This window comes from Heterodontus francisci, chromosome 34 (assembly GCF_036365525.1).
Source record: "Heterodontus francisci isolate sHetFra1 chromosome 34, sHetFra1.hap1, whole genome shotgun sequence".
NCBI lineage: Eukaryota > Metazoa > Chordata > Chondrichthyes > Heterodontiformes > Heterodontidae > Heterodontus > Heterodontus francisci.
In genome coordinates this window covers 18,667,082-18,688,655 of record NC_090404.1, presented here as the reverse complement: position 1 = coordinate 18,688,655, position 21,574 = coordinate 18,667,082, and the positions used below count along the sequence as shown (strand labels likewise).

Here is a 21,574-nt window from a genome sequence, read left to right as displayed (position 1 = left end):
TAACAGCAGGGAGGGAATGTTACATTTATAGAGAACCTCACTTAGAAGGACTGTGAGCAGTTCTGGTCTCCAGATTAAAAAAGGATATTGAAGCACTCAAGAAAGTGCAGAATAGATTTACAAAGATATCACCAGAGAGGATGCTACAATCCAGCAAGATTGAGCAGGCTGGGGCTCCTTTCTCTGGAAAAGAGAAGACTAGGAGGAGATCTGATAGAGGTCTTTAAAATTATCAGTGAGTCAGAACAAGGGGGCAGCAATATAAGACAGACATTAACAGGTCAAATAGAGAACTTAGGAGGAATTTCTCTACTCAGAGAGTGGTGGGAATGTGGAACTCGCTGCCATGTGGAGTGGTTGAAGCAGATAGCAATGATGTGTTTAAGGAGAGGCTCAATACATTTATGAGGGAGAAGGGAATAGAGGGATATGGGGGCAGGGTGAGGCGAGGTAATAAGATTGGGAGGAGGCTCATGTGGATTATAAACACCAGCACAGACTAGTGGGGCCGAAAGGCCTGTTTCTGGGCTGTAATTTTGTATATGTACAGCAGGGGTGGATTAACACTCAGGTTTACAGGGCCCAGGGGTGGATTAACACTCAGGTTTACAGGGCCCAGGGGTGGATTAATGCTCGGGTTTACAGGGCCCAGGGGTGGATTAATGCTCGGATTTACAGGGCCCAGGGGTGGATCAATGCTCGGATTTACAGGGCCCGGGGGTGGATTAATGCTCGGGTTTACAGGGCCCGGGGGTGTATTAATGCTCCCGTTTACAGGGCCCAGCGGTGGATTAATGCTCGGGTTTACAGGGCCCAGGGGTGGATTAATGCTCGGGTTTACAGGGCCCGGGGGTGTATTAATGCTCCCGTTTACAGGGCCCAGGGGTGGATTAATGCTCGGGTTTACAGGGCCCGGGGGTGGATTAATGCTCCCGTTTACAGGGCCCTGGGGTGGATTAATGCTCGGGTTTACAGGGCCCAGGGGTGGATTAATGCTCGGATTTACAGGGCCCAGGGGTGGATTAATGCTCGTGTTTACAGGACCCAGGGGTGGATTAATGCTCAGGTTTACAGGGCCCAGGGGTGGATTAATGCTCAGGTTTACAGGGCCCAGGGGTGGATTAATGCTCGTGTTTACAGGGCCCAGGGGTGGATTAATGCTCGTGTTTACAGGGCCTGGGGTGGATTAATGAAAGGTCTGGCTCTAAGATTTAGACTCTGCCGCTAATTCCTGCACTTGGGGAATAGTTTCTCTCTATCTACCCTATCAGTTTCAATTAATATCTTGAAAACTTTGATCAAATCACCCCATAATCTTCAGAATTCCAGGGACTACAACCCTCATAGTCAGGTGATGCATTCTGGCAGAAGAAAATGGAGAAACAAAATACACTCAATGGTGCAGTTCTAAAGAGTGTGCAGGGACAGAGGGACCTGGGGCTTCATGTGCATAGATCATTGAAGGTGGCAGGACGTATTGAGAGAGTAATTGGCAAAGCAAAGGGGATCTTGGGTCTCATAAATATAAATATTGAATGAAAAAGCAGGAGGTTATGCTCAACCTTTATAAAGCTCTGGTTAGGACACAACTAGGGTAATGTGTCCAGTTCTGGTCACCACACTTTAGGAAGGATGTGAAGGTCCTGGAGAGGGTGCAGAGGAGATTTACCAGAATGGTTCCAGGGATGAGGGAATTTAGTTACAAGGTTCGGTTGGAGAAGCTGGGGTTGTTCTCCTTGGAGCAAATGGGATTGAGAGGAGGTCTGATCGAGGTGTTGAAAATTTTGACAGGTTTAGATGAGGTAGACTAAGAAAAGCTGTTCCCATCCCATTAGCTGGTGGTACAAAGATTAGGGGACACATTAAGGTTCTGGGCATGAGATATAGGAGGGATGTGAAGCAGTTTTTTTACACAGCGAGTGTTAATGACCTGGAACTCACTGCCTACGAGGGTGGCGCAAGTGGAGACGATCAATAATTTCAAAAGGAAATTGGATGGGCACTTGAGGGAAATAAACCTGCAGGATTACGGGGATAGAGCGGGGGGAATGGGACTGACTGGATTGATCTACAGAGAGCTGGCATGGAATCAAAAAGCTGAATGCCCTCCCTCTGTGTTGTAATGACTAAGACTCATTTGTGTAATCGCTACTTGTAATTTAACCCTTGGAGTCCAGGTATCATTCTGATAACTCTGTGCGACATCCCTCCAAGGCCAATACATCCTTCCTAAGGTGTGGTGCCCAGAACTGAACACAATACACCAGGTGCGGTCGAAACAGGACTTTGTGTATCTCAGTGCTTTTCCAGTCACACTGATACCTGAAATCTTTTCCAGCAGACAGAACAGACAAACCTTTTTTCTTCTACGTTCAAAGTCCGATGATATTCAAGTCCTGATGAATCGAATGACTGTCAGATCTTGATGTGATGTTTGGTTTGAATTTTCCCGTCTGCAAATCCTCCCTTTCTAAGCCCCTGTAAAAGGAGTTTACAAAAGCCATCATTGTCAGTCCAGGATAGAAATTCACAACATTCTCTCCTCCTGATTCCTGGCCCAGAACGGCTGCACATGCGCCCTGCTGCACAGTGTCCTGAGGGGGGGCAACACACCATCCCAGATTCATGTCTGCGGCTGCAGAGACTCCCGTTTATTCCCCTAACTACTGAATCTCCTATCACTATTGCTCTTCAGGTCACCTTTACGCGCCTTGTGCAGCGTAGCCAACCGTGGTGCTTTGACTTGGCTCTGGCTGCACTCCCCATATGAACCATCACATTCATCAGTGTTCAGAACTGAATACTGGTTGGAGAGTGAGATGCACTCAGGGGCCTCCTGCACTACTTGTCTGTTTCTTCTTGACTGCCTGTTGGCCACCCATTCCCTCTCTCACTGCATATTCTTAAGCTGCGTGGTGACCACATCTATAACCATGTTATCCACAAAGCTCTCAACCTCACAGATATGCTGCAGTGGTACCAGCTGCTGTCCATGCTCCGAAACCCGGAACTCGAGCCGCTGCCACTGATGACCCTTCCTGCACAAATGGTTATCCAGGACACGGGAAGTGCCCTGGAGTTCCTATGTATCACAGGACATGCACTCTAAAGGTCTGAGCAGCCCTGCCATTCCTTTATCTATTCAATAATAAATCTGGCTAAAACTAATAAACCGCCCCACTTAAAAATAAAAGACTCACCAGCTACTCACTTCCCTTGGTATATAGGGTGACAGAGTCGTTTGTGGCACAGAAGGAGGCCATTCAGCCCATCGCGTGCACTCCGACTCTCCACTGAGCTATCCAATCAGTCCCACTCCTCTGCTCGATTCTCCGAGCCCTGCCAGTTTATTGCCTTCGTTAGTTTCCTTAACTGAAGGTGTTTACCTTTACGTATCACTGCGGGATGTAGCTAATGCCTCAATCAAAGCAGCGGAGGGAAGAATCCCATAACCACATGAGGCGCTCCTGGTCCAGTATTCAAAAACACGCTGCAGCGTTTTCCAAACCTTGGGAGATATCGCCTTGCCTCGTGTGTTGAAGTTCACATACCCTGCATCAAAGAATCTCCAATGCAATCAGCTATTTATTTATACATCAGATTGCAAGATACTGGCAACACAATATCTGAAGCAGCACAAGCTGACTGACTCCATCCTCTTCTGCTTTCCTTATTGCTGATAGCATCTCACCTCCAGGCGTCACTTAAATCTCGGGAAGCTCCCCCTTTATTCTGAAGAAAACGGGAATGTTTAATTTCCAGCTCCTTGGACTAACTTCCTAACTTTGGAGAAAGGGAAACAAAGCTACAATACTTACCAGCCAATCAAATCACAGGCTTCCTGACTCGGTGGAAACGGGAGAAGAAACCAGGAAGCGGCGGCTAGGATGGGGGAGACGCTGCGCCATCGCTTTAATGGTGCCCTGATTCGGGGCCTGAGAGCCACTAAGACCTGGTGTTGCTGAGGCCCACGCTTACCGCCGCGCATGCTCCGCACAGACAAGGCGGGCTCCGGGGCGGGGCCTTCCCGCACCTGCGCGTTGCTGCCCTTGGAATGGAGATAGGCCGTATTCACCCGCGCAGCGCATTCTGGGCAGCCTATTCTGCCATTGATCCATAAATGAATGGGCGGGACGTTCATGTTTCATACTCAGAAAAATACAACAGTGTAAAAGAGTGAACATATACTCGGGACGCGCGCTTGCTGCCAACGCAACCACTAGGTGGTGCACCACCGGCACATGCGCAAATGCAGACTCACTGACTGAAACGTCACTGTCTGCAGCTGCCAGTAATAAAGATGGCGCGGCTCAATTCGACACAAACAACCAAATTAAACCCACAACCGCCGCCTTCAGGTCCCCCTACCTCCCGCGATCGCCGCTTCAGTCGCTGCGATCACTTGCCCGCTCAATTGCCGATTCTGCTCGTCATTCCCAACTACTCGGTGCTCCCTCCCGCTGCTCCAATTGAGACGGTCAATGGTCCTTACCCAACATTCTCGGCGCTGGAGACCAGTGCGCAGGCGCCGTAGCAAGCAGCGTTTCGAGCAGTGAAGAGCCGGTTTGCATCGTGTGGGTGTTGTAGCCTGACTTCCTGTGTAGGTTTTATTTTTGGCGGGGAGGCTTAATTAAACACTCAGTTTAGGCCTCAACACTCCCAATAAGAAAGTACTGGTATAAAAACAAGAAACGCTGGAAATGCACAGCAGGTCTGGCAGCATCTGTGACCCTTCATCAGAACTGGTCCCGTGTTTGCACTGAATTGGGCGGCAGCTGCGGGGCTTCTCCCAGTGACAGGCCCGCGTTAACAGCCAAAACAAAATGGTGGAAACAGAGACAGTCAATGATTTCGAAAGGAAGTTGGATGGGCAACTGAGGGAAACAAACTGGTAGGACTACGGGGACTGAACGGGGGAATGGGACTGACTGGATTGCTCTACAGAGAGCTGGCATAGAATCAAAAGGCTGAATGTCCTCCTTCTCTGTAATGACCATGATTCATTTGTGTAATCTCTCCTTGTAATTTAACCCTTGGAGTTCAAGTATCATTCAGGTAAATCTGCAATGCACTCCTTCCTAGGACAATATATCCTTCCGAAGGTGTGGTGCCCAGAACTGAATGTAGTACTCCAGGTGTGGTCTAACCAGGGCTTTGTGCATCTGTTTTTCCATTCACACTGATACCGGAAATCTTTTCCCACAGACAGAATAGACAAATCTTTTGTCTTCACGTTCAAAGGCCAATGATATTCAGGTCCTGATGAATCGAGTGACTGTCAGATCCTGATCGGATGTTTCATTTTCAGATCCTCCCCTTAGCCCCTCAAAAAGGAGTTTACAAAAGATGAAAGTTCACTGACCTGAAACATTAACTCTGCTTCTCTCTCCATAGATGCTGCCAGGCCTGCTGAGTATTTCCAGCACTTCTGGTTTTTATTCCGGGTTAATGGCTTCCAGGTTTCTAATGGGCAATGTGCAGTAGGACGCATGTGTGGCCATCTTGGGCCAAGAAGCAGGAGGAGAGAATGTTGTGAATTTCTAACCAGGACTGACAGTGATGGCTTTTGTAAACTCTTTTCACAGGGGCTTAGAAGGGGAGGATTTGCAGATGGGAAAACTCAAACGAAACATCACATCAAGACATGACAGAGTCACTCGATTGATCAGGACCTAAATATCATCAGCTTTTGAAGGTGGAAGGAAAAAGGTTTGTCTGTTCTGTCTGCTGGAAAAGATTTCAGGTATCAATGTGACTGGAAAAGCACTGAGATACACAAAGCCCTGGTTAGGCCATCCCTGGAGCACTGTGTTCATTTTGTTTGTGCAGCACATTTCAGGAAGGATATATTGATCTTGGAGGGAGCGCAGTGTAGATTTGCCTAAATTATTCCTGGACTCCAAGGGTTAAGTTAAGAGGCGAGATTGCACAAATGAGTCATATAGTCATTACAGCACAGAAAGAGGGTATTCGGCCCATCGAGTCCGTGCCAGCTCTGTACAGCGAGCGCATCAGTCCAATTCTCCTGCTCAATCCCCGTAGCCCTGCAGGTTCATTTCCTTAAATGCCCATCCAATTTCCTTTGAAATCATTCATTGCCTCTGCTTCTACCAACCTCGTAAGCAGTGAGTTCCAGGTCATTAACACTTGCTGTGTTAAACTTCTTCCTCACATCCCCCCTGTATCTCCTGCCCAAAACCTTTGTGGAAATGTGGACAATTGCTCGGACTCCTAGCCCTAACCCAGGAAAAACAATGAAAACAAGTTTAGAGAAAGCAAGACTAAACTCCTGGCTGCATGATCTGTGAGGTCATGTCAGCAGTAAAATGTTCCATCTGGTTTGTTCGGATAAGAAAGCTCAGCAGACAAAAATGACTCACTAACTATTGCAAGTTTGTGATCTCCAGACTGGGTGTGCTAATCTTTAGAAACAGTGATAACAGGATGCAGTTTGGAGCGAATCTAACCACACTAATTGTCTCAAGGAGTAGACGGAACTCATGACAGATATGGTGATGCAAGCTAAGAATCTGCTGAACCTTCCGCTTCTGTAAATTGCCTAGGCAACCACACTAAGTTTAGAATAACAAGTGATGTATGCTCTGAAATGTATAAATGCATTGTTTTAACTTAACTCACTTGTGATACTGTCAGTGGGCGTGTGGTCCTGCACAGTAGAATCAACTGAGTTCAGCTTGCAAGCAACAAAGAGTAATTGATTTTAAATGGTGTCGAGACTTCTTTACCTATACAGGTCTGAACCGATTCTTACACCTTAATCTATGTCCCCTAGTCCTTGTACCATCAGCTAATGGGAACAGTTTTTCTTTGTCTACCTTATCGAAACCTGTCACAATTTTCAACACCTCTATTAGATCTCCCCTCCACCTGCTTTGCTCAAGGAGAACAACCCCAGCTTCTCCGACCTAACCTTGTCGCTAAATTCCCTCATCCCTGGAACCATTCTGTTAAATCTCCTCTGCACCCTCTCAAGGACCTTCACATCCTTCCTATAGTGTGGTGACCAGAACTGGAAGCAATACTCGAGGTGTGACATAACTAGAGCTTTATAATGGTTCTGTTTAACTTCTTAGATTTTTGTGCTCAATACCTCAACTTATGAAGAACAAGATCCTATAGACTTGGCTAACTACTCTGTCAATATGTCCTGCTACTTTTAATGATCAATGCACATGAACCCCCACATCCCTCTATCCCTGCACACTCTTTAGAACTGTACCGTTAAGGGTATATTGCCTCTCCCTATCCCTTCTGCCAAAATGCATCAACTCACTATGAGGGTTGTATTTCCTGGTATTTAGAAGATTAAGGGGTGATTTCAACAAAGTTTTCAAGATATTAATTGAAACTGATCGTTTCTCTCCAACTAACCCATTTCCGCTGGTTGGGGAATCCAGTATTAGGGGGCATAGTCTAAAACCCAGAGCCAAACATTATGTACTTACACCCCTGAGCCCTGTAAACCTGAGCATTAATCCACCCCTGGACCCTGTAAACTCAAGCATTAATCCACCCGTGTCCTGTAACCCTGAGTGTTAATCCACCCATGGGTTCTACCACCCAATTTGGCGTCATCTGCAAATTGTGAAAACAACCCTCTAATTCCTGTGTCTGAACATAGATAAATTGATGATCCAGGCACTCAGGTATCTGTGTAGTTTATTCAGTGGTTTTGTTCATAGCCTCTACGGCCCCAATCTCGATGAGATGTCATGGGAATCATCATCCATTCAACAGTTGGAACTTTCAATGGCGGATTAATTACCCAGGACCCCCTGAGGGTCAGAAAGCTCCCAGTCTGTGACTGCAGGAGCACAGGACACTGGCGTGGGAATGGACTGTGTTCTGGGCGTGTGCAGTGTAGGTGATGGAGACAGACTCGGGTGGAACAGGTGGCTCGGGAGGCAGGAGGAGATTGTGGGCAGAGGAGGAATTGGAGCTGTGGGTGGGCTGGGAAGCTTCATAAACACCCGGGCTCGGCTTGAAGCCCCAAATAAGAGCCCACAGTCTGTGTGAACCCTGACGTGACAGGCCTGGGAGAGTGGGGACACTGGCTGCCATCTTGGGTAGGGTGGGGTCAGGGTGCATGCGTAGCCAGCCATCTTGGTGAGGACACGAGAGTGGACGGGGCTTCAGGATCTCTGTTCCCAACTGGGACCTCGTGCCTGGGAGTTGGAGCATCCTGGACAACAGGGTTTTAAGCAGCTTCACCCACTCCCAGGCTGCATGTGATGTTTGCAGCCTAGAGGAGTACATGGGCCATATATATATTCAGTGTGAGAGGTTATAGTTCTTGTATAGTTACCTGAAGGGGCTGCTCATCAACTTAGAATCATACAGCACAGAAGGAAGCCATTCGACCCATCATGTCTGTGTGGCCGATAAGGAGCCGTCTAGCTCAATCCCACTTGGTAGGTTAGGACACTTCAAGTGCATATCCAAGTACTTTTTAAATGTTAAATTGAGGGTTTCTGCCTCTACCACCTTCCCAGGCAGTGAGTTGCAGATCCCACCACCCTCTGGGTGAAAACATTTCCCCTCAAATCCCCTCTAAACCTCCTACCTCTTATCCTAAATCTATGTCCCCTAGTTATAGACTCCTCAAGCAAGATGAATAGGTCCTTCCTATCCACTCTATCTAGACCCTCATAATTTTATGAGGTCTCCCCTCAGCCTCCTCTGTTCCAAGAACACAACCCTCACCTATCCAATCTTTGCTCATAACTAAAATTCTCCAGTCCAGTCAAAATCCTAGTAAATCTCTGTATCCTCTCTAGTGCAATCACACCTTTGCTGTAGTGAGGTTTACCAGAACTACATGCAGTACTCCAGCTGTGGCCTCTTTCTTTGGAGTTCTGCCCTTTGGCAGGCTTTTGCCCCATTCTTACCTCTGCCTGTCTATAGCCCTTTTCTTTAGATACTCGTATAGTCCTGCAATCTCGTATTGCTAGTCTTTTCCTTCCTCGTTGTCTTTTACCCTCAATTTTACCTTCAAGCACTGTTTTCACCATGCCTTCTTGACTGATGATGTAATCAATCCAGTTCCTTTTTCCTTATTCTGATGGTTTCAATAATGGAACGAATCTCCCTGACCCTTCTGAGCACTTTGTTATTTGTCACCCTCTCTGACCAGCTGATCTTTAACATTCGTCTCCAGAACCACATCTCACACACCTCTAACTCCTTGATGCCTGCCTTGCATGGTCCCTGCCTCTGCTCCGTATAGCAGCACACTCCACTGACGATTCCACTTTGACGACTCTCACTTTCAAGTTGATGCTTTGTCCCCTGGTTAACAACTTCTTTCATCTGTTGAATGCACTCTTTGCCTAAACAATTCCCTATCATCTCTCTTGTGCACCTCCTATCTTCTGTCAGTATGGTACCAAGGCATTTGAACTCTGACACCTGTTCTAGTTGTTGTCCATTTACTTTAATGTCTATCTCTGCTATGTTTTTTCCACCTTCATCACTTATGTCTTTTTGATATTAATCCTGTACTGCTTCACCACCCTGCTCGTTCAAAGCCTGGTGATGTTCAGGTCCTGATGAATTAAGTGACTCTGTCAGATTGTGATCTGATGTTTGATTCCAGTTTCCTGTCTGCAAATCCTTTCTTTCTAATACTCTGTAAAAAGGAGTTTTTCAGAAGTCATCACTGTCTGTCCAGGATAGAAATTCACAACATTCCCTCCTCCTGCTTTCTGGCCAAGCATGCTGCACATTGACTTGAGGAGATTCAATATAGTCCAACACTCACAGCAACTTACAATCCACCGACATTACCCATAGGGAGACAGAGTTTAGAAACACTCACCAACACGACTCCAGTAAAACATCCCAGGAGGAAAAGGGGGAGCAGTGTCTATGCTTGCCCTGTTATCCCCCAGGCTTGTTACTCAAACCACCCACATCTCCCCGTCTATAACTCAACCTAGCAGTTTGAAGTTTCCTGCACCCTGAGTCAGCCCGCGTAGGTGTGGTACAGTCAAGGGAAGTCTTTATAACTGAGCTAAGTTTCCTTTAAAGTTTTGGGCTTTGATGTTACAGTTTATTAATCCTCAGTTCCTCCTGAACAGCTGGATAGCTGGTGACCATTAACCTGGGTCAGTTACCTGGAGAAAACCCCACAGCTGCACCTGGAGGTTATTAAATGGGTTTTCGGCCTACACTGTGTGTTTCTCAAGCTTCTCGCCCACCCAGTCCTGATTTCTCCTCCATTGATAGACGCTACCTGACCATGCCCCATTTCTCCTGCATTTACAAACGCACCCTGCCAACTCTCCATTTCCAGAGGCTCTCTTATCAGTCCCGATTTCTCGACCATTTAGAGACGCTCCCTGACCAGTCTCCAGTTCTCCTCCATTTAGATAAAAGCAAAATACTGCGGATGCTGGAAATCTGAAATTAAAAACAAGAAATGCTGGAGCCACTCGGCAGGTCTGGCAGCATCTGTGGAAAGAGAAGCAGAGTTAACGTTTCGGGTCAGTGACCCTTCTTCGGAACTAGCAAATATTAGAAATGTCAAAGGTTATAAGCAAGTGAGCCGGGGGTGGGGCAAGAGATAACAAAGGAGAAGGTGTAGATTGGACAAGGCCACATAGCTGACCAAGAGGTCATGGAGCAAAGGCAAACAATATGTAAATAGTGTGTTGGAAGACAAAGCATTAGTACAGATAGGGTGTTAACGAACTGAAGATTGAGCAGCAGCAAGTACAAACATGAAAAAAAAACAGTGGGTAAGCAAACTGAACAAACTACAATGAAATGAAATAACCAAAAGAAAAAAAATTGTAAAAAATGTAAAAAAGAAAAAATAACTAAAAATAAAAGTAAAATGGGGGGTCTGTCATGCTCCGAAATTATTGAACTCAATGTTCAGTCCGGCAGGCTGTAGTGTGCCTAATCGGTAGATGAGATGCTGTTCCTCGAGCTTGCGTTGATGTTCACTGGAACACTGCAGCAATCCCAGGACAGAGATGTGAGCATGAGAGCAGGGGAGAGTGTTGAAATGGCAAGCAACCGGAAGCTCAGGGTCCTGCTTGCGGACTGAGCGGAGATGTTCCGCAAAGCGGTCACCCAGTCTGCGTTTGGTTTCCCCAATGTAGAGGAGACCACACTGTGAGCAGCGAATACAGTATACTACATTGAAAGAAGTACAAGTAAATCACTGCTTCACCTGAAAGGAGTGTTTGGGACCTGGGATAATGAGGAGAGAAGAGGTAAATGGGCAGGTATTACACCTCCTGCGATTGCAGGGAGAGATGCCACAGGAAGGCGATGAGGTGGTGGGGGTAATGGAGGAGTGGACCAGGGTATCACGGAGGGAACGATCCCTTCAGAATGCTGACTGGGGAAGGGAGGGGAAGATGCATTTGGTAGTGGCATCACGCTGGAGGTGGCGGAAATGGCGGAGGATGATCCTTTGGATATGGAGGCTGATGGGGTGGAAAGTGAGGACAAGGGGAACCCTGTCACGGTTCTGGGAGGGAGGGGAAGGGGTGAGGGTAGAGGTGCAGGAAATGGGTCGGACACGGTTGCGGGCCCTGTCAACCACAGTGGGGGGGAATCCTCGGTTGAGGAAAAAGGTCATATCAGAAGCACTGTCATGGAAGGTAGCATCATCAGAGCAGATGCGTCGGAGACGGAGAAACTGGGAGAATGGAATGGAGTCCTTGCAGGAGGCAGGGTGTGAAGAAGTGTAGTCGAGGTAGCTGTGGGAGTCAGTGGGCTTATAATGGATATTAGTAGACAACCTATCCCCAGAGATGGAGACAGAGAAGTCGAGGAAGGGAAGTGTCAGAGATGGACCATGTAAAGGTGAGAGAAGGGTGGAAATTAGAAGCAACATTGATAATGTTCGGGGCGGGAGCAGGAAACGGCACCGATACAGTCATCAGTGTACCGGAAAAAGAGTTGGGGGAGGGGGCCTGAGTAGGACTGGAACAAAGAATGCTCGACATATCCCACAAAAAGACAGGCATAACTAGGACCCATGCGGGTACCCATAGCGACACCTTTTACTTGAAGGAAGTGAGTGGAGTTGAAGGAGAAGTTGTTCAATGTGAGAACAAGTTCAGCCAGGCGGAGGAGGGTGGTGGTGGATGGGGACTGGTTGGGCCTCTGTTCAAGGAAGAAGCGGAGAGCCCTCAAACCATCCTGGTGGGGGATGGAGGTGTAGAGCGATTGGACGTCCATAGTGAAGAGGAGGCGGTTAGGGCCAGGAAACTGGAAATTGTCAAAATGACGTCGGGCTCCTTGCCTCTCCTGGATTTTGGGAAAGTCTGCTCTGTTCGTCCGGAGGGAAGCGGTGGAAGCCGCGGCTGGGGGTTGATCTTGTTGTTTGTTGTGATCTCTCTGTTTAGATTGTCTCCTGACTCCACACTCGGTGTGTCTGCAGCCTGCGAGCTTTATTAACCCGCCTCCCTCTCACCTGCTGGAACCGCGCTCTCTGCCTCAACACCTGCAGACTGCGCATGCTCAGCTTACACCGGCCACCCGCCTGGCTGATTGATGGCAGCTCCGCACCAATAGGAAGAGCGGGGGGCGGACCTGGAGGACCGTCTGGCCGGTTGGTCCTCCAAGCAGTCGGGGCGAGACATGGGCGGGACTTGCAGTATCGAAGCGGCGCAGCTGCCTCGATTTTCCAGTCTCGCCCCCTCTTGCTATTGGTCGGGAGCTGCTGTCAATCACCCGCACAGTGTGAGAGGTCGCTGTTAGGAGGTATAAGTGCGCAGGCGCTTTACGAGCGACGCGGCAGCTGCGGGGCTTCTCCCGGTGACAGGCCCCGGGGTTAACGGCCGCCAGATTTCCAGCTCTTTCGGAGGAATTAAAGATTAATAAAGTGTAACATCAAAGGAGAAAACTTTAAAGGAAACTGAGCTCAGTTATAAAGGGGCCTGGGGGAGGGGAGGGAGGAACCATTTGGGACACAGCACAGGGCAGGAGGTCCCCCCTCCCTGGTTCCACAAAGACTCCCCTTGGACTGGGCCACACCTGGGCAGGGCTGGCTCGAGGTGCAGGAAGCTGCAAGCTGATAGGCTGAGCTGTGGACTGGGAGGAGTGGGGGGTTTGACTGACAGGCCTGGGGAGGGGGATATGAGGGCAGGTACACACACTGCTCCCCCTTTTCCTCCTGGGCTGTTTTACTGGAGTCGTGTTGCTGAGTGTGTCTAAACTCTGTCTCCCTATCCCGGTAATGTCGGTGGATTGTAGGTTGCTGTGAGTGTTGGACTATATTGCCTCTCCTCCTTCTCCCACTCAGAGTTCCAGGCACAAGCTCCGGCAGCTCAATACGCCTGAAACAGTAACTCTGTTTCGCTCTCCACAGCTGGTGAGTATTTCCAGTATTTTCTCCTTTTATTTCAGATTTCCAGCATCTGCAGTATATTGGTTTTGTTTTGTTGCAGGCGTTACAGAATTGAGTCGAGAAACACAGACGGATCAATTAAGAGCAGGTTTGTGTCGAGGTGCGTGTTGGATGTGGAAGTCAGTCCCTGACCTGTGTCGGTCCTTTTTGTTGCATCAGTTGGAGTGGAGCTGGAGGAGAAGATGCTGGGTTTAATCCTGAGTACCTTTGAGCCCAGTCGGGGACAACAGTTTCCAATGTGAGACTGTCAAGGGCGGTAGATTGGAGGGGAGTGTGCAACAGGGCACATGCATGACCATCCTGGGCCAGGAAGCAGGAGGGGAGAGTGTTGTGAATTTCGATTCTGACTGACAGTGGTGGCTTTTGTGAACTCCTTTTACAGGGGGATTTGCAGACGGGAATGTCAAGCCACAGATCGTGTCAAGGTCTGACAGTCACTCAATTCATCAGGACCTGAATATCATTGGCTTTTGAAAGTGGGACTGAAATGTTTGACTGTTCTGACTGTGCGCAAAAATTTCAAACATCAGTGTGACTGGAAAATCACCGAGACACACACACCCGAGTGAGAGTGTTCCAGTGCGCTGACTGTAGAAAGAGCTTTAACCAGTTACACAGTCTGAAAAAACATCGCACCATTCACAGCGGGGAGAAACTGTACTCATATTCTGTGTGCAGACAAGGCTTCAACTAATCATCCAACCTGGAGAGACACAAGGACACCCGCAGCATGGAGAAACCTCGGGACTGTGGGAAGGGATTCAATTACCCGGTTGAGCTAGAAACTCATCAATGCAGTCACACTGGGGAAAGATCATTTAAATGTTCTGACTGTGAGAAAAGCTTTAAAAGAGCAAGGGATCTGCAGAGACACCAGCGCGTTCACACTGGGGAGAGGCCGTTCACCTGCTCTGAGTGTGGGAAGGGATTCACTCAGTCATCCCAGCTCAATGAACACAAACTTGTTCATTCTGAAAACCGACCTTTTCAATGTTCTGACTGTGAGAAAAGATTTAAACGTAAACAGGAATTACTGGCGCACCAACGCACTCACACTGGGGAGAGGCCGTTCAACTGTTCACAGTGTGGGAAGAAATTCGCTCAGTTATCCAACCTTCTGACCCACCAGCGAGTTCACACTGGGGAGAAACCATTCACCTGCCCTGAGTGTGGGAAGGGATTCGCTCAGTTATCCAACCTTCTGACCCACCAGCGAGCTCACACTGGGGAGAAACCATTCACCTGTTCTGACTGTGGAAAGGGATTCACTACTTTATTCAACCTTCTGACACACCAGCGAGTTCACACTGGGGAGAGACCGTTCACCTGCTCCGAGTGTGGGAAAGGATTCACTCATTCATCACACCTGCTGATGCACCAGCTTGTTCACACTGGGGAGAGGCCGTTCACCTGCTCAGAGTGTGGGAAGGGATTCAATCGGTCAACCCACCTGCTGGCACACCTGCGAGTTCACACGGGGGAGAGGCCGTTTACCTGCTCCGTGTGTGGGAAGGGATTTACTCAGTCATCCAACCTGCTGAGACACCAGAGTGTTCACAAGTGACGGCAGGATTTGGATTCTGCTGTTATTGTTGCTGTTAATCACATCCAGAACTGAAACATGACTGGAAGCCTGTTTCCAGTGGTGTTCCACCACAGAGGTATATATCAATCATTTAGGCTTAAATGTAGGGGGCATGATTAAGAAGTTTGCAAATGAGACTACAAGTAACTTTGTGGTTGACAGTGAGGAAGAAAGCTGTAGACTGCAGGAAGATATCAATGGACTAGTCAGGTGGGCAGAAAATGGCAAATGGAATTCAATTCAGAGAAGTGTGAGGTAATGCATTTGGGGAGGGCAAACAAAGCAAGAGAATCCACAATAAATAGTAGGATTCTGAGAAGTGTAGAGGAACGGAGGGACCTTGGAGTGCATGTCCACAGATCCCTGAAGGTGGCTGGACAGGTAGATAAGGTGGTTAAGAAGACATATGTGATACTTTCCTTTATTGGCCGAGGCATAGGATATAAGAGCTGGGAGGTTATGCTGGAACTGTATAAAACACTGGTTAGGCCTCAGCTGGAGTACTATGTGAAGTTCTGTTCACCGCATTACAGGAAGAATGTGATTGCATTAGAGAGGGTACAGAGGAGATTTACAAGGATGTTACCAGGATTGGAGAATTTTAGCTGTGAGGAAAGATTGGTTAGGTTAGTGTTGTTTTCTTTGGAACAGAGGAGGCTGAGATGTATAAAATTGTGAGGGGCTGTGATAGAGTGGATAGGAAGGAGCTGTTTCCATTATCAGGTCAATAACCAGGGACATAGATTTAAAGTAATCAGCAGAAGGATTGGAAGACAGTTGAGAAATCTTTTCACCCAGAGGGTTGGGGGGTTTGGAATCTGGAACTCACTGTCTGAAAGGGTGATCGAGGCAGAAACCCTCATCACATTTAAAAAGTACTTGGATATACAATTGAGGAGCCGTAACCTACGAGGCTACAGACCAAGAGCTGGAAAGTGGGATTAGGCTGGATAACTCTTAACGGTCAGTGTGGACATGATGGGCTGAATGGCCTCCTTCTGTGACATAACTTTTCTATGTTTCTATTTGAACATTTGGGGTTTGTTTCTGCTGATGAGAATAATCCCTATAACGTGGCTGGAGTTTAATATTCTGGATAAATGTCAAATAAATCAGCTTTGTTTTAAACACACTGTTGTAGATTTTTGTCTTTCCCACCTGAGTGTTTAGCATCACCTGGCTGGAGCTCAGAAAGGACAATCTGGGGGAAGGATCGTACGGCAGGAACAGAACTTCAGCCTGAACACAGTCCTTCAGGATCACACTGAGAGGGACAAACGGCACTTTGGTCTTTCTCATCTCTCTTCACTAACAGCAAAGTCCTTGTGCGGTTTAATCCTGAGGCCTGTAAGAAATGTGTCCCAGCCGCGCTCTCCCATGTGTTGTGAAGGTGATTCCATGACTGATATGTTTTTTGATCACTCATGTAAATGCTTGTGGAAATTGATTCATTTGAAAGACTGAAGAGATTCCTTAACTGCTGGACTTAAAAAAAAAAAGTAATGTCACTGGAAGGACTTGAGACTTGTAAACTTGAGACTTGAGCTAAGTAAACAGCAGGAGCCTTGGTGACTCGGGGAGTTGTTTACAGAGAAGTGACATGTCAAGATTTATGGTGGTCATGAGTTGCTTTTCTTTTTGGATATTGTTTTGAGTCAGTTGAGGGTAAGCCTGCTGGGAGAGAAGCCACCAGCACATCCTTTTTCCACCTTTGAGTAACCCTGAGAATCAAGTGTGGGAAATAGAGATATTGATGCTGCATTTCTCCTGAAAAGCCTGTCAGACAAGTCTCGATGTCCCCTTAAGAGAACTGCTCCAAAAAAGACCCCAGTGCCAGCTGTCCACGAGTATCTGGGCACCAGGCCAAAGGGCCAGCAGAGAACGTCCCATATCTTATGGTTTTTTCTTCAAGAATTGACAAGTATTTTGCTAATTTTGTTGTTGTCTTTTTTTGTAAAGAGATCTCAGCAGAGAAAACTTCTTTGTTTTTTTTCTCTCACCTGTGTGTGTTTGTTGGTTTAATTTGGAAGGAAACATTCATATTTCAACCTGTGTTGAATAAGTCTTGTTTTATAATTTAATAATTTTGTTGTTCATTAAAAAAACCTGGTTGGTGGATTTTATTCTGAAATAAAAAAAATAGAGTATTTAATTGGCCATGTCGGCAACTGGGTAAAACATTCAACTACATATTGTGAGCCATGGTGAAGTGGAACTAGAGAAAGACATTGCACTCCTCCAGCCTCGGTTGTAACATAATTGGGGCTTGTCCAGGATAACCGAAAGCCAAAAAAGTGCAATTGTAAGTGGGATAATATTGAAAGGGGCGGCACAGTGGCGCAGTGGTTAGCACTGCAGCCTCACAGCTCCAGCGACCCGGGTTCAATTCTGGGTACTGCCTGTGTGGAGTTTGCAAGTTCTCCCTGTGTCTGCGTGGGTTTCCTCCGGGTGCTCCGGTTTCCTCCCACATGCCAAAGACTTGCAGGTTGATAGGTTAATTGGCCATTATAAATTGCCCCTAGTATAGGTAGGTGGTAGGGAAATATAGGGACAGGTGGGGATGTGGTAGGGATATGGGATTAGTGTAGGATTAGTATAAGTGGGTGGTTGATGGTCGGCACAGACTTGGTGGGCCGAAGGGCCTGTTTCAGTGCTGTATCTCTAAACTAAACTAAAAAGTACCAGATTTCTTGTGCCTTCGAGTAAAGTTTACACTACCAGAATGGCTTTGTCAGTTGCTTCAACCTTTCTGGAGAGAGAGGATTTATCCCTTAGGAATTTGCAAATCTTAACCAAAGCTAGGCTAAAAGCATTGGCAGAAAAGTTGGAGTTTGAGTTAAAACCAGGAGCTAAGAAAGCAAACATAATTGAGGTAATAGCAGAGCATTTGAAATTGGAAGGAGGAAAAGGCAATCCAGATGGTAGTTCAGTTGAATTGGCCAGAATTCGGTTGCAGGTGAACAAGAAAAAGAAATGAGAAAACTTGAAAGAGAAAAGAAAGGAGAAAGGAATAAGGAGAGGAAAATGAAAGATAAAGGGCATTTGAAAGGGAGCAAGCAGAATGGCAGGAGAGAGGAAAGGAGAGAGGAAAGGAAAGAGTATTTCATAAGCTGGAACTAGAATTGCAAAAGAAAAAAAAAGAAGAGAGGCAAGAGTGAGAAAGGGGTATTCCAAAAGAAAAACCTGGAACTAAAAACCAGAAGGTGGCCTTGACTCTAGGAAAAGTTCTGAGGAGGAAGAATCTGACTCCAACCCAGGACCCAGTGGGGGGCTGTTTAAACTTGTGCAGCCCTCCAGAGGTTTGAGGAAACTGATGTAGAGGCATTTTTCATTTCTTTTGAAAAGCTAACTAAACAGGTGAGGTGGTCAACAGAAAACTGGACACTGCTTATGCAAAGCAGGTTGATTGGCAGAGCTCATGCAGTTTATGCCATGCTTTCTGAGGAGGCTGCTGCAGATTGAGCTGGCAAAAAAAGCTATTCCCGCTGCTTATGAGTTCGTCCCTGAAGCATACAGACAGAAATTTCAGAGCCACCGGAAAAAGCCTGGGCAGGAATATATAGAATTTGAAAGGGTGAATCAAATTAACTTTGATCGTTGGATGTGGGCATGAAAAGTAGAGGCCGCGCATGAGACCCTTTCGGAAATAATTCTCCTGGAGTAATTTAAAAATTCACTCCCTTCGGTGGTAAGAACCCATGTAGAGAACCAGAAGGTTTCAACAGCTAGACAGGCAGCTGAGATTACTGATGATTACGAGCTTGTTTGCAAGCCTAAACCCTTTTACCGTCACCCCCACAAACCCTAGAAGGATAGAAGATGGGAGAGCGAAAGGAAGGCAAGTAGCCGGGGACAAGAAGGGATAGCTGAGAATGTCCCTGCATCTCCTCTTCAGCCCAGAAAGGAAGGTGCTGAGGGGAGATGTGAGGTCCGATAGCCTGAGTGTTTCCATTGACACAAGGTGGGGCACCTTCATGCAGAATGCTGGAAGTTGCGGGGTAGGTCCATGGGACTTATTGGGGTACACAAAGGCAATGCAGAGAAAGGGGCCCTGACTGACAGTACGACAGATCAGGCTGCAGCTGTAAGGCCAAGTACAAAAACCGCTGTGAGTGCGGGGGAACGTGAACAAGATACCTGAGAGTTTTAGGGAATATTTGTCAAAAGGAAAAGTAACTCCTTATCCCTCAAGTGAGGCAGATAAGCCCATAGTTATACTTGGGGATACAGGAACCACCCAAACTCTTTTGCTGGGGAAAGGCATAGCATTTCCTCCAGAGAGTGCATTGATTGCCAAAGTTTTAGTGAATGTTTTCGGTAGGAAGTATATCCCCACAGGATATACTTTGTATTGGGTGCACCTGGAGTGTGACCTAATGTCTGGAATGGTAAGCATAGGAGCTGTCCATAGTTTGCCTGTAGACGGAGTTGACCTACTGTGGAAGGATTTGGCCGGAGCGAAGGTAGTAGCTTCTCCAGTAGTCACGGAAACACCAAATGAATTCAAGGAGACAGAACAGTTGATTGAAAAGATCCCAGAAATTTTTCCTTAGTGTGTAGTGACCTGAGCAATGGTTGAACAAGTTCCATTGTCGGAGGTCAGATTGGCACCTCGGACAGATAGCCGAATATCTGAAACTTTCTTTGGGGATTTGGATAATCCGAAGGAAATGTTCAGTAAGTCTTCTCTGATCAAGGATCAGCAAGCCAAGCCAGAGTTAAATAATGTGGCACAATTGGCTGCAACTGAAGCTGAAGTAAAGGGAATTCCGGAAGGCTACTATATTAAAAATGCGATTCTGATGAGAAAGTGGAGACTTCCTGAAAGACCTGTGGATGAAGAATGGACAGTGGTTCACCAGATAGTGGTACTACCCAAGTATCACCGGGAAGTATTAAGGATAACCCATGAAATTCCTATGGTGTGACATGTGGGGATCCAGCAGACCCAATCACATATCAGTCAACATTTTTACTGGTCAGGTCTTTCCAAGGACATGGTGCAGTTTTGTCAAAGGCTGCATTTGCTGCCAATGCAACCACGAGGTGGCGCTGTACTAGCACATGCTCAAATGCAGCCTCATTGACTGAAACGTCACTATCTGTGACGTTCAGGCAGCTGCCAAAATTAAAGATGGTGCTGCTCAAGTTATCACAGAAAACTGGTGATGTCAACGGGCTGCTGCGTTGTTGGGAGTCACTTAGAAAATTTAAAACCGAAATGTTCTGGTAGAAATGTCTTAACATTTTCTGGAAAGTGTATGTCTGTAAATGCGAAAAAAAAGTTTTTTTTTCAAATTGTATTTTTTACCCATTGTAATGAAACGCATTCCAGGAATGGCGTTTCATTCCGCCAGGGGCAGAGGTGTTATGATCCTGTAGTTTTTTTGGGGAAATATGCAGTGTGTCTTTAAGACAGCAAAGGATCAGTACTGCTTTAAGAACAAGCAAGCCTCAGGAGTTATCGAGAAGGTGCATTTTGGTTGCCATTGGATACAGCCACTCGGACTGAGCATCGAGAGATACATTTGTTACAATTTAATTTTATAGGGGAAAAAAGACTGTTCTAACAGAGGACACAGACAGACAGCTGCGTGTTAGCACCTGAAAGGAGAGCTGTCTGACCATTTCAACTGAAGGAAGAGAACTTAGTCTGTTTATTATTCTTTCTCAAAATTCTAAAAAGTCAAGTCAAACAGAGATCTCTGATAATTTAAACTGAAGGGAGGGAAGTGAAACTGTGACAATCTTTTATCCCTCAAAAATTCTAAAGCCAATATGATGCATTAAAAAGTGTTTGCAAGTTGTTAATTGTAGAAATTCATTTCTGGAGAAGGAAAGCAACAGTTTTGACTTCTGAATTAGACTACGGACTGTTTTTCTGTTGAAGGACCTTTTTTTTGCTCCCATTGGATAGCTGTGAGGACTTCAAGCAACCTTGGACTGTTCCACATCCGGCAGGAACGTAAATCTGCAAGGACTCTAATTTTTTCTATTTTAAATGTTAGTTATATCTTAGTGTTGAAGAATTTAATTTTTCTAATTAAACAATTCATTTGTTTATTTAAAGACACCTGGTTTGGTTAACCTCATTCGGGGATTAATAGATGGTACAATTTGGCTGGGTCTTTCTTTACTTTGGAAAGTTTAAAATGATATGTTAGGCAATCTGTGGAGGGACGGGATTGAATGAACACTGTTTCTCCCACCACAATCGAAATAGTGTATTTTGATTGGGGGCTTTGACTGGGGCGGTCGGTTGTAATAGCAGGTGAACGGTCTCTCCCCTGTGTGAACTTACTGGTGTGCAAGAAGGCTGGATGACTGAGTGAATTCCTTCCCACACTCTGAGCAAGTGAATGGTCTCTCTCCAGTGTGAACTCGCTGATGTCTCAGCAGGTTGGATGATTGAGTGAATCCCTTCCCACACTCGGAGCAGGTGAACGGCCTCTTCAGGGTGTGATTGCGTGGATCAGTTTCCAGCTCAACTGGATACTTCAATCCCTTCCCACAGTACCCATATTTACTTGGTTTCTTTCCAGTGTGACTGCACTTGTGTTTCGACAGGCCAGATGATTGGCTGAAACCTCGTTCACACA

General features: G+C 46.7%; 1 protein-coding gene and 1 pseudogene across 7 annotated transcripts; one reads left to right on the top strand and one right to left on the bottom strand.

Moving 5' to 3' along the window:
• The window catches only part of LOC137349166 (zinc finger protein 850-like), a 79,721-nt pseudogene that overhangs the window by 9,805 nt on the left and 48,342 nt on the right, over positions 1–21,574 (bottom strand).
• LOC137349151 (gastrula zinc finger protein XlCGF57.1-like) lies at positions 4,503–16,135 on the top strand. 7 transcript variants are annotated; one of them, XM_068014561.1, is made up of 4 exons: positions 4,503–4,600; positions 5,586–5,709; positions 13,431–13,478; positions 13,773–16,135. In XM_068014561.1, the coding sequence occupies exon 4, from the start codon at positions 14,121–14,123 to the stop codon at positions 14,952–14,954; it is 834 nt and encodes a 277-aa protein (XP_067870662.1). In that variant the 5' UTR covers positions 4,503–4,600; positions 5,586–5,709; positions 13,431–13,478; positions 13,773–14,120; the 3' UTR covers positions 14,955–16,135. The 7 variants fall into 7 exon arrangements, with proteins under 7 accessions (XP_067870662.1, XP_067870661.1, XP_067870659.1 ...); XM_068014560.1 differs by lacking the exon at positions 13,431–13,478; XM_068014558.1 differs by having other exon boundaries at positions 13,431–16,135.